The sequence below is a fragment of the Schistocerca americana genome, chromosome 11, assembly GCF_021461395.2.
Source record: "Schistocerca americana isolate TAMUIC-IGC-003095 chromosome 11, iqSchAmer2.1, whole genome shotgun sequence".
NCBI classification, from domain to species: domain Eukaryota; kingdom Metazoa; phylum Arthropoda; class Insecta; order Orthoptera; family Acrididae; genus Schistocerca; species Schistocerca americana.
The window spans coordinates 147,582,103-147,595,725 of NC_060129.1; the positions used below are offsets into that span (position 1 = coordinate 147,582,103).

Consider the following 13,623-nt stretch of genomic DNA (forward strand, 5'->3'; position numbering starts at 1 on the left):
TGTGTCTGTCGACCTGCCAGCACTTTCATTTGGTAAGTCACATAATCTTTGTTTTTAGATATATTTTTCCTACGTGGAATGTTTCCCGCTATTATAACCATATCATTAATTTGAACCCAACAATTACGTTTGTTATTGTCGCTGTTGCATTTCGAAATCTTTCCTGTCGTCTTATTTTCTCTTTATTTTCTCTTTCTGTTTTTTCCAGTAGTCTCACTTTGTATTCACCTTCCGCTTTTCACCGTAATCTACTATACAATTTTATCCCGCCTATATATACTCAATAATACGTAACCCACTTCCAAACCATAACCAAAAAAATTTTATTTTCTGCTTTCAACACTACCGCTGCTATAAAATCCACCGTTTCTAGTTCAATAACAGCTGCTTTCACGTATTAAACAACCATTTCGGCTAGTTCTAATAACTTTCACTTTATTTCCACTTCCTTTTTTCGCACATCACTGATCATTTTAGCCGCTCCCCACAGGTTTTAACGTCATTATTTCTTTGTCAGACAATTTTTAGCCCCATTTTCGTAATCTTTCACCACTCCTTTTAATACGTTTTTTCGAAATTTTCCCGAATTTCTCCGTCCTTTAACGTGTTTTAGCGGCAACACAACCACCTAACCTTTATGCACATCGCTGTCTACCAACCCAAGTTCACCACAGGATCAACTTAACAAACACTTTTTTGCCTTTTCTCATACCAGATCTCCAGTTGCTTTCTAGTTCACCTTTATCTCTCCCCATATATTTTTATCTTTCATTTTCATTTCAACCTCATGTTAAACTTTCCACCTTCAATACCATGTCACCCTCACAACATCCCCACAACGACCCCATTAAGTTTTATTTACATTCCCTCCGCAAACATGCCTTCACCCTAGCCAGATTACGCTCACATATTTTATTTTCCCAGGCTTGTCTGACATTTGGCATAACCCCCAAAGGCCTCACACTTAAAGTTCCCATCTCTGGCTGCAACCCTTCTTTCCATCAGTCCCTATACCAGTTCCAAACTGAACAATCCGTCGCCCTCACCCACCTAATCCTTCACCTACACATCAACTAGGCTTGTGTCTGTATATGTGTGGATGCATATGTGTGTGTGTTTGCAAGTGTATACCCGTCCTTTTTTCCCCCTAAGGTAAGTCTTTCCACTCCCGGGATTGGAATGACTCCTTACCCTCTCCCTTAAAACCCACATCCTTTCGTCTTTCCCTCTCCTTCCCTCTTTCCTGATGAGGCAACAGTTTGTTGCGAAAGCTTGAATTTTGTGTGTATGTTTATGTGTATCTATCGACCTGCCAGCGCTTTTGTTCGGTAAGTCACCTCATCTTTGTTTTTTTTTATATATATATATATATATAGAGAGAGAGAGAGAGAGGGGGGGGGGAGGGAAACATTCCACGTGGGAAAAATATATCTAAAAACAAAGATGATGTGACTTACCAAACGAAAGTGCTGGCAGGTCGATAGACACACAAACATACACACAAAATTCAAGCTTTCGCAACCAACGGTTGCTTCATCAGGAAAGAGGGAAGGAGAGGGAAAGACGAAAGGATGTGGGTTTTAAGGGAGAGGGTAAGGAGTCATTCCAATCCCGGGGGCGGAAAGACTTATCTTAGGGGGAAAAAAGGACAATTATACACCAGCGCGCACACACACACACACACATGCATCCACATTTGTGTGTGTGTGCTTTATATATATATATTTTATACTAGTACTGCAGGTTGTGCTCCACAGACATAAATTCAAAGTGTTGGACTTCAAAGAAAGAGCAAATTCAGTAAATTTCCACATTTATTTGTCTGGCATCATAAACTTACTTATTGTCAGTTACAAATTTGAAAGCGACCACAGGGATGAAGTTTTTTATTAAAAAAAAAAAATGATGATAATAAACTGGCATACGAGATGTGATCAAAAAGTAATGGGAATTTTTTAATTTCACTGGCTTCAGACATCCGATTTTCAAATTTCCTTTATCTTGTTGGTACACATGCTCCTGAGGTATGTTCGCATTTTCACCTGTTTTGAATATGACATTTGTTGTTGACAGTCGAATGCATGTTTCCTAGTGCTCGGTGAAAGTTTACTTTTGAAAAAGACGGAGCAAAGAATTTGCATTAAATTTTGCATGAAAAATGGAATGTAGTGCAGTACCACATTCAAAATATTGACTGTGGCTTTTGGCAGATCAACTATGAGCATGACAAGAGTTTACGAGTGGTATAAAGATTTCAGAGGGGGTCGAGAAGATGATGATGACAAACACCCGGGATGCCTTAGCACATCAGTTACTGACTGCACTGTGGAGGAAGTAAAGAAAATGCTTGTGGAAAATTGCAGAATCACCATCAGAGAGGTGAAGTCGGCATATATCCTGTGACTCCTGCCAAGCAGTTTTTTCAGATGTTTGCACATGAAACTTGTAGCAGCAAAGTTTGTTCTAAAACTGTTAAATTTCAACTACAAATGACATTCCATAGACATTACTCAGGAATTGTTGAATGAAGTCGACAATGATCCAGAACTTCTAAAGAAGGTTACAACAAGTGACGAAACACTGTTATATTGGTGTGATGTCAAAACTGAGGCCCAATTGTCCCAGTGAAAACTACCTGCGGAGCCAAGACTGGGGGGAAGTTAAATGTTATTCTCACTGTTGTCTTTGATTACATGGGATAGCACGTCATGAGTGCTTGCCTTATGGTCGTACGGTCAATAAGGAATATTACCTGAAGTTATTCACCGCTTGCACAAAGCAATGTGAAGAAAATGGCCAGAATTGTGGCAAAACCACTGCTGGAAATTGGGAAATTGCATCATGATAATGCACCTGCTCACACCTCAATGCTCGTTCATGATTTTTTACAAAAAAAAAAAAAAAAAATAATAATAATAATAAAAGAAAAGAAAAGAAAAAAAGAAAAAGTTTTATGTTGTCTCTTCAGCAACCATATTCACCGGACGTGGTTCCTTGTGACCACTTTGTAGTCCTGAGGCTGAAGAGAAGTATAAAAGGACAGTGTTTTGCCACCACTGATGAGATAAAAACAGAATTGTTGAAGGAGCTGGATGCCATAACAAAAAGTGAGTTCCCGAAGTGCTTCCAAGATTGGGAAAAGAACAGGCACAAGTGTGTTGTATTAGAGAGGGATTGCTTTGAAGAGAATGAAGTTGATATTGATGGATAAATAAAGATTCTTTAAGAAAAACAAAAATTCCCCTTACTTTTTAATCACATGCAGAGTTACAACAATCGTCTTCTTTTTCCATTCCATTGAAGGGCATAAATTTCTCTTGAGGGGATAATCTTTATCCTAGCAGACCACGGCTGCTTTTAGATGTGTGGCTGGGCACCTCTTTTCCACAATAAAACCACATACAAATATTATTTAACAACTTTATTATTGTTATTGTTATGAACATAGTGGCTTACCGTATTTACTCGAATCTAAGCCGCACTTTTTTTCCGGTTTTCGTAACAAAAAAAATCGCCTGCGGCTTAAAATCTAGTGCAAAGTAAGCGGAAGTTGTGGAAAATGTTGGTAGGTGCCGCCACTACTAACTTCTGCCGTCAAATATATGTAGCACTACACAGGCATGCTTTGCAGGCACAAAGATAAATACTGGCGCCAGAACCTCTGCGTCAGTAAATAAATTAAAAAAAAAAGGGGGGGGGGGGGGTGGAAGACGAGCTTTTTTCTCCGCCCAGTTTCGACCACTGCATTTTCGTACTTTAGCCAATGAAGTAAATACAAATTCCGTATTGTTCATCTTCGAATGTATCGGCATTTCAATGTACTACAAAAATCCGACTGGCAAGACTGTTAGGGATGTTTGTCAATATGGCCAATTCTACGTTCTGAATTTTTTCCTACCTGTGATAAAAGATGGTCGCTAATAGGAACTTTTGAATTGTGAACCACATGCAGTGCACCATAAGAATAATACGAGTATAAACATTTTGCCATGTATTGTTTCATGTTTGTTGCTATCTCATTTAAATTCTGTTTGCCTAATAAACTACAAAACTAGAGTGAGACAACAGCAAACGCGGAAGAATATACATATCTTGTCATGATTATATTCGTATTATTCTTATGCCTAATAGTGATACAGTCAGAAATGAAGCACGGCAATTGACTAGATTTTTAAACCTAAGATGACTCTAATTTCTGTGCAGAATGTAATGTACTAAAGAGGTGTCTAGGTGTCTGCAGAGATTTTCAAACGGAGAAAATTTTTCGCTAAACTCTCGTTCAGAACATCTTCTATCATACGCAGTCTATTATTTGTTTCTTGTTGATCATTATCAAAGAAAGCAGCAGTGTAGGTGACAACAAATAGCAGTCTCTTGCCATTGTTTCGCTAATGAGACGATATCTCTCTCTCTCTCTCTCTCTCTCTCTCTCTCTCTCTCTCTCTCTTTTTTAATTGTAAGCGGCGGTAGAGTGCACAATAGCAAGCCATGCTGCGAGCGGCGACAGGCCGTAAACACTCATTATCAGAGTGCGACAAACAATGCATGACACAGTACAGTAATGCATTTTCAGCTTAGAGTGACGTAAACACCTATAACAAAGAGAACGGCACTTATCAGATCAAAGAAAAATAAGCAATCAATTCAAACCAGGCGTAGCACGTGAAAAAGGAAGGGTACCCGTATAAATACAGACGGGCGCATAGCAGTGGTTATCTGGTAAACCTTAACTGCTAAGCTTACGACTCGAACCAAAGTACTGTAGCTGTATCGTCATTCATTCAACCTAAATTGTGTCTCATATTACAATGGACCAACTTTGTTTCGATTTGGAGGTGCGGCCTAAAACTTCTCTCCCCTTGAATTTTGAGTCTCAAATTTCAGGTGCGGCTTAGATTCGGGATCCCCCCCTCCTCCCCCCTCCGTCGATTTCGAGTCTCATTTTTCAGGTGTGGCTTAGATTTGAGTGCGGCTTAGATTCGAGTAAATACGGTACTCTCTTGCGCAACAAGTTGGGATGTTCCAATCACCTGCATGAGACGAGGTCTATAAAATGGTGCATGTGATGATTTACTTGAATGTACATTAAGTAACATTACAGCAGAGCACAAACGGGCCCCTTCCCCAGCCATGCAGCCTATTCCTTTTCGTCACTGCCCGCATCACCCCATTACTCTCCGTCGCCCTCCCTTCACAGCTCGTGTCTGTATAAATGGGTGATAGGATTACTTATTATTAGCAAGCTCCACAAGCTCTTTGCTGCTGACATCACAGACAGATAGTTCTGTCTCAGCATTTAATTTTCCAATTCATCACGTGTGAGATTTTCATATCTCCTCTGATCTTATCGAAGTAGTATAGCCTTGGTCTTCCAAGTGGTCCTCTTCCTTGAGGATATTCTGTACGCACTTCGTAGATTTTTCCCTTCGTCTGTAGCTCACAGCGCATGTCCAGTCCGTTGAAATTTCCTAGCTTATTTTTGGACAGAATGTTTGGTTCTCCATACAGTCCTTTGTTTGTTTACATTCTCCAATCCTCAGTGTTTACATTTTGCTTCTTCTGATTTTGTTAATGTTCGTGTCTCACCAGCTTATGCCGGGACAGGTATGAAAAGAGTTTTGTGTAAGGGAATCTTTGATTTTCTTGAAATAAGTTTGCTTTTTATTCTGTGATGCTTTTGTCTATAGTTAGCAAGGTTCCCAGATAAGTGAACTTATCTGCTTCAGTTTTAACGGTATGGTTAGTTTGCTGTGAGACAATGGAGTATTTGATTTTACTGCGCCAATAAGTTGTTATACAATTTTGCAGTAAGTGAATTAATCTCTTGTTGATTTTTTCCACTGTCATCTATGTATGCCAGTATGTTAAATTTATGATCTAATGACAGGATTAGCTTCTATTGATAGTGTCATGTAGCAGATCTTGGCCCTTGTTTTTTTTTTTATGGAATTCCTTGAATTTGTCAACCTTCATTTAATTTTTTTTTCTTTCCCCCAGACCTCTTTCTGATTAATCCCAACTTCCTCCATGTCCTTTCTTATTCTTAGTCCCATTTCGTGTGCTCATTCTAAAGAGGGGCACATAAAACTTCAGTCTTTTCTTGTGTAAAATGTTTATGAGCTTGTCCATCTGTTTATGTAGATAATCATATTTCCTCCTCTTCCACAATCATTATTTCGTTTTTGTTGTCTGAAGAGCTTCTGTAATATTTTTCTTCCCTTTTTCTCTAGTTCTTCTATTTCTCCTTTCTCATACAGTATAAAGTGTTTCTGGCGTAAGTCGTGGTGTAGTGCCTAATCTTTGCATTGTAGGAGATTTGTTCTTCTATTACCTGTCTTCTGTAATAACCTGCACACTAATCCTGTTTGTTTTCTTGTTTATCAAGCAGTTTTTTTCCCCCCTCCCCCAAACCTTGTATTCACATGAGTTCCTCCACCATGTTTGTGTTGCACATATTCTGTGTTTTTTGTAGAAGGTCACAAGTCCTGTGTTTTTACAATAGTGTATAGTTTTTTAAATTGTTAGAGCATCTTTTTTATGGTTAGCAATTTTTATTCATTTATTTATTAGTTTATTTAACGTGGTAGGATAAGGACAATCAGGTCCTTCTTACAGCTAACCAGGCATTTCACATATTTTTCTTTACATTTAATCTAGTAAGCATGTTATAAGCTATTTCTAATATAAACACTATGAAATGTTGAGTTATTACTACAGCACTAAAAGAGAAAAATAAACACAGTTCACATTTATTCATGAGAAGTGCAACAGTAAAGACAAGTTACAAGAAGGCAGATTTTAAGTATGAGCACTAGCAACAGTGGACACAACAGTAGAGGGGGAAGACACAATTGATGAAGAGAGGGGAAAAGAGCATGACGTGACTGAGAAATCAAAAGAGAAACACAAGTAAAGGGGAGAATATGGGAGCAAATGCTTCAATTTGACAGAGCACAACTGGTCCTACATCTTAATTTCTGAGGAAATGTAAGTCGGTGACTTATAGAAATGCTTCAGTTTCTTCGTAAAAGCAGCAGGGCATTGAATTGTGTGCAGAATGCAGGGTTTCTTGTTTCAGTGGCAGATGGTACATGGATGGACACAGTTAGGGTAGCGAGCAAGAGTTAGACATCGTGTTTTGAATATAATGACATGACAGGTATTTCACCTCTGATGCCTTCATATTATATAATTGTTCTAGTAATAGTTTTATTTTAATTATTTTGTGTATTGTTATAGACATCAACCACTTATTTACAAAAGGAAATTGGCAATTCTGACTGAAAATAACACGAAGCTCTAAGAAATTGTATTAATATTTGGTAATTTGTTATATTTAATCGCTTTGTTTTTACAAATAGACAACTACAATGATTTTTGATGTCACTTTTAAGTAACAGTATTGTCGCAGGAGGTGCCTAATGTCAGTTTCAACTGTTGCAGGAAACATCATCAGTTACTCAACCACCTGGGAATATCGAGTAAGTTTTTGACACCTTCTGGTTGGACATAAAATAAAAATTAAATTTACCAGTAAATAGTTTCGGAGCAAAGGAGACCGCTCACTGAATAGCAGAAGCAGAGAGTTGTCAACAGGCACACGGGAAAGAATGAAAAGTTGCTAGTTTTGAGATGAATCCTTGCCCTATATGCTGAAGACAACCATCTGCAAAGGAAGTCCCCCCCCCCCCCCCCCCCTCCCTCTCCCTCATTGCCCAGTACCACCCGGAGACGGGCGCAACTGAACGGTGTCTGTGTTTATCATTGTGCCTGGAAATTAGGGACATCCTACATGTAATCCTTCCCACTCCTCCTAAAGTGATATTCCACTGCCCAACCAATCTACACGACATCTCGATCTCTCTCTGTGCCACTTCCACTACTAACCACTTGCCACATGGGTCATTTCCCTGTGGACGGCCCACACGTAAGACCTGCCCGATTCACCCACCTGACACATTCTATTCTAGCTCTGTCCAAGGGTTATCCTATCCTACCAGAGACAGGCCGCTTGTGAAAGCAGCCACGTCATATACCGACTATAACTATGCTGCCGTTTCTACACAGCACTCTGCATGGGTACAATCGCTAGCTAATTGTCCTCCAAAATGAATGGTCACAGTCAAAAACTTATCAGCCTGTGGCAGAACATGCTACTGAGCACAGAGTGCTCGAGTTCGATGGCTGCTTTGCAGACTGTGTCATCTGGATCCTCTCTCCAGTACCACCTTTCCTGAATTACACAATGCGTCCTTTGCTCCCGTAATTCTCCTGGCCTCGATCACCGCTAACTCGTCGTCCGTCCGATCGCCTACCCTCCGTTCCCTTCACGTACTCACCATTGGGTGCTACGTGAACTCGGCGGCTCCGGTGCCTGTGTCTGGCATTCCTATTCTGCCCAGTGGTTGCCTCCAGCTGCTGGCTACTCCTCCCTGCCTCCTTCTCTCTCTTTTAGCCATCCCACCTAACACAACTCGTCTGAATCCCTCTGCTGAACTGCAGTGTCGGCAATACGTGTTCAGCTGGCTCGACGTACCTGCACAGGTATACAGTGTGGACAACTCGATGCTTGTACTATTCGGTGTGTAGCGTCCTTTACTCCTAAATTATTTACATTCTACCTGAACTTTCCTTACCAAATTTACCATCTATTTTGATATATATCCATTTTTCTGCATGGTTTTCATTTTAACAACATGATGGTAATATAAGTATTTTTTCCACAGATCATGTTCAGAAACAAGAGTAATTTTATTTTATTAGTGATTAATGCCATTTACTGAAACACGTCTTATATTAAACAATGGAAATTCCAGGTTGGAATAAAGACAATATTGTGAAAAGAATGACAGGCGCAGCAAAAAGACTGCTAAACATGTAAGCATTATGTTGAGAAGCATTCTTCTGAAATAGACAATACACACACACACACACACACACACACACACACACACACACACACACACACATTCATGTAAATACAGCTCACACACATGACCATTGTCTCTGGCTGCCGGAGCCAGACTGCGAGCAACTGTGCAAGCGACCTGGGTGGTGGGAGTAAGGAGAAGACTGGGGTGTGGTGGGGGAGGGAGAGCAGGGTAGGGGTGGGGAACAGTAAAGTCCTGCTTGTGGGAGCATGCAGGACGTGGAGGGGAGAGGGTAGGGCAGCTAGGTGCAGTCGGAGGGTGGGGAAGTGGAAAAGCAGAATTGTGGGTGTGTTGGTGGAGTAGAGTGGAGTGTAATGTGAGCAACAGTGTCAGTGATGTGAGCGACAAGTTCTTCATGTATATCCACCTTTGTAGCATGCATATACCCCTTTAACCATCCCCGGAAACAAAAGTCTAATAGGTTTATGTTGGGCGATATGGCAGGCCAGTTAATGAGTCCGTCACAGCCAATGCACCAATGAACAGATGTGTTGTTCAGATACTGGGATATGTGTCTGGTACATGGAATTGGTGATCTGTCATGTTGCAGGTACATTTACCATCGTTGCTCTAATGTCATCTCCCAAAAGTGCAGGTAGTTCTTGTCTCGGGAAATGTGCGTATGCTGCAGCTGTCGTGCGATTTGGCAGGAACACGGGTCCTGTCGCCAAGTCATCAGTCGCAACATACCAGATATTGGAATCTTGTTTCCCTAATGCCATCTGGGTTCTCCGTCACCCGTGTATGAAAATTGCTGGTGTTTGTGAAACCAATGAGTGTAAATGTAGCTTCATCTGTAAATAAAAGTGTGTTGCACGACATCTCTGTGTACAGCCAATCGTTCACAAAATTGTTGTCTGGTTAGTGAGCTACACGGATGCAGACGTTGCACGGGCTGCACACGGAATTGGCACAAGCTCTCGGGATATAATGTACGCCACACTTGCATTTGTGAAATAATGAGTTGATGGCTAATGTGCCATGTAGTGGTGGTGGGACTCCATTGTACCATTGCAATAGTAGTTTACTTTTCCTCAGGTGACTGGACGGCCTCACATTCTGATGTTACGTGTACATTGTGTAGTGTTCCGGTTTCATGTAATGTGTGAAAAATCCTGGGAAGTACCCCGGCACAGGTAGTTTGTCGATCAGGGAAACATTTCTGGTGTTCTGTCACGGTCGCAAGAGCACTGCCGTTCCGGTATATGTACACAAACAACACTGCTTATTTTGCACAGGTGAACGTATATGACACGTCAGTATTCACAGATACAGTGGACTTGTTCAATTAAACACGAAAACCACACAGCCTCGAGGCTGCTCACGGATATGACCCACAATTGTACACTGGGTACGCTTGCAGCAGTTGCCTCGTGTGACATCAGAGTGCTGCCATCTGTTGGAGAACCACGACACCTTTTCTGGGATGGATCAGTCGGCTGTCCTGCCATTATTTTGTCCACCACAGCACCTACACAGCATTTGGGTAAGTAATATTCACCTGAGTCTTCATTTCCTTTCACGGATGTGTGTGATCTTCAACCCACTCCAGTTCCGTAACAATTGAAAATTGGACACTTTTTCGTAATAATTTTTCGCTTTATTTTCACATGTAGATTCACTACACAAATTATGACATTCCTCCTGAATCACCCTGTATGTAACACATTAACTCATTTGTACACTAATCAGTCATTGAAGTTGTTTTATAGATGGGAGTTTGATTCTTCAAAGAATTGGGGGTTACTGATGAAATGAGTAACAGATAGAACGGGTACTTACTTCCCTCCGATGTGGGGGGGGGGGGGGGGGCAGTTCCAGTACTGCTGATTGAGAGATGTAAGCCACTAATCCTAGGTCCTAGGTTTTGAAGCTGATAGTTCTCTGTGCAATTAAGAGGAGGGATAGTAAAAAAAGGAAGGACAGGTCACTCAGGCTCCGGAATGATGTGAGGGGGATCCATCTGTTATGAGGTCAACAGTAGACATAAGAAAGATAGGAGTCGGCAGAAAAGGCCCCCGTAGACTATCAAATAATTTGTCAAACTTCACGTGTTTGTAAAATTATTTGTTAATGTGCTGCGGTGTTTGACGTGTTTAACAAGTGTACATTGTGTTTGAAAGGATTTTGATTGACGGCTGAAGTGAAAATAAGTTTCACTCAAACTTAAGTTTGTCAAGCAAAACCCAGTCTCTTGCCAGATTTCGAGATGACAAACCATACAAATGTTGGATGTTTTTCAGTGCATTTTGAGTGAAAACAAATTTTTGTTGACATTTATCTCTCTCTAGTTTTAGTTTGCAGAATTGTAGAAACTAAAATTAAAGCTTTACATGGTCAAAATGTAAAGCTGACAGGCCATTATCAAAATAATGGAGGTGTTGTGTCTTTTCCATCCAAATATTACACAGGAAGACGTTAAGGGGGAGGGGGGGGGGGGGAGAAGAAAGTAACTCTGTACCCAACATACAAGGGGGAACGCAACAAAATAATGCTTTATTTATTGCTTCTGATGTTTCAGTAACAATGTCACTCATTGTTCAAAATCTGCTCCGGTTGCCAATATTTGAAAGTTGTAGATATTTGTTGAGAAGTTGGAAGAAATTTTTGCATAACTTTTCAATGTCACAGTCCCTCAACAATCATTCTTTCCTTCTCATCCCATCCGGTAAGTCTCTCCTGACCCGAGGTTCTGGACGACTTTTCTGAAATCTGCCCCTTTTCCTAAACCTCACCAGTCATTTTCCTTCACTCCTCTTCCTCCCCTCTCAATCTTTCTGCCAGGAGCAGCCACTGGTTCTGAAAGCTTGCAAAATTAACTACTTTATAAATGTATTCTTGTGCTGCCACCTGGTGAGGAGATTTTTTTGTATCTATCCGATTACAATATGTTTTGATACATGAAGTAATTCTAAGACGTTATTACAAGTTTGATTGTTCATTCAGAGAAAGTTGATATAATTATCAGGTTCTGGGTGTAATGTATCCTTTAGCAAATTTTCAAGGATATATTAATCCCACATTTTCAGTGTTTCCTTGGACCAGCATCTATTCTTTTTCTTCCCTGTACACAGTGCTTAAGTCAGTGCAGTGAATGCTTTGTATACATCGGCAGCCATTCCCACTAGTGTCAGAATACTTTGTGGCACGATGTGCACAGTGTGGAGGCAGCTTCAATAGTGAGGTTAACTGTGACAAACTCTCTTGGTACTTCTGCACGCTTGTTCGACAAACCTTTGGAGAGCAAACAGTGAATCTGACAAATGCGCTTGGGCCTAGAGACTAACAAGGAGAGGTTCCCAGTGGAATCAACTTTTTGAAATTGTCTATACAGTGTTGTAGCTTAAGGTCCTGTACATCACACTCTGCTGCTATTCAAGTGGCGGGCCACCATTTGCCAGTACTCAGCGTTTTTTTCCCCATAATTCTCTGCAGCTAAAAAAAAAAAAAAAAATCCGAGTATGATAATTAAGGTGCTGGCTTCACATGCAAAAGGTAAAAGAAGGTACAAATCTCATCAGGTCCTTTGAAATTTTTAATTTTTAAATCTTATTGAAATGACTTTGGTAATTAGTTTTATTAAATTAATTGGATTAAATGCAGTTTTTTTAAAAATATCTATTCCTTTCTCGCATCATTTTAATCACCGTGTTTGGTTTTTCAATTGTTCTCATTTTATCTTCCAGTCATTCTTTTTCCACTTTGAATTTTTGTGCTTGTGAAGGTAATTCCTTTTTATTTATCTGTCATGCAGAATTCAACGAAACAAAATCTAGGATGGAATGTAACAATATTATGAAAAGGATAGTTGCTATTCGCCATATAGCGGAGTTGCTGAGTCACAGAAGGCACAACAAAAAGACTGTCAGTAAATCAGCTTTTGGCCAAAAAGGCCTTTGTCGGAGATACTAGGACACACACACACACACACACACACACACACACACACACACACACACACATGACCACAGTCTCTGGCTGCTGAGGCCACACTTTGGGCAGCTGCACATGATGGGAGACGCAATCGGGTGGTGGGGGTGAGGAAGAGGCTGGTGTGGGGAGGGGGAGCTATGAGAGGGTAGGGGTGGGAGATAGTAAAGTGTTGCTTGTGGGAACATACAGGGATGAGGTGGACAGAGGGTAGGGCAGCTTGGTGCAGTCAGGAGGTTAGACAGAAGGCGGGGGTGGGGGGTGTTAGTGGAAAATGAGAGAGGTAAAAAGACTGTGGGTGGATTGGTGTACTACAGGAATGTGTAGTGTTGGAATGGGAACAGGGAAGGGGCAAGAGGGCAAGAACAATGAAGAATAAAGGTTGAGGCCAGGAGAGTTACTGCAATGTAGAGTATCTTGCAGGGCTAGTTCCCACCTGCACTATTCAGAAAAGCTGGTGTCTGTGGGAAGCATCCAGACGGCACAGCTTGTGAAGCAGTCATTGAAATGAAGACTGCTGTGTCCGGCAGCTTCTCGGCCACAGGTTTTCAGTGACCATTCGTGTGAACAGAGAGCTCATTAGTTGTCACGACCACATGAAATGTAGCACAGTGGTCGCAGTTTAGCTTGTAGATCACGTGACTGGTTTCACAGGTAGCACTGCTTTTGATGGGATAGGTGATGCTTGTGACCGAACTGGACTGAAGTAGGTGGTGGTGGAAGGATGTACGGGATGGGACAGGTTTTGCATCTAGGTCTATTA

At 41.0% G+C, this 13,623-nt stretch overlaps 1 protein-coding gene across 3 annotated transcripts in view; it reads left to right on the top strand.

Moving 5' to 3' along the window:
- Positions 1–13,623, top strand: part of LOC124553608 (zinc finger protein 93-like) — a 75,477-nt gene that overhangs the window by 37,189 nt on the left and 24,665 nt on the right. The window contains exons 5-6 of one of the 3 annotated variants that reach the window (XR_006968078.1): positions 7,444–7,481; positions 10,294–10,416. Coding sequence is in view for 1 of the 3 variants with exons in the window: in XM_047127465.1 (XP_046983421.1) it covers positions 7,444–7,481 (38 nt within the window). In the remaining 2 variants the exon portion in view is untranslated. The remainder of the gene's footprint in view (positions 1–7,443; positions 7,482–10,293; positions 10,417–13,623) is intronic. The other 2 variants (XR_006968079.1, XM_047127465.1) reach the window with 2 other exon arrangements.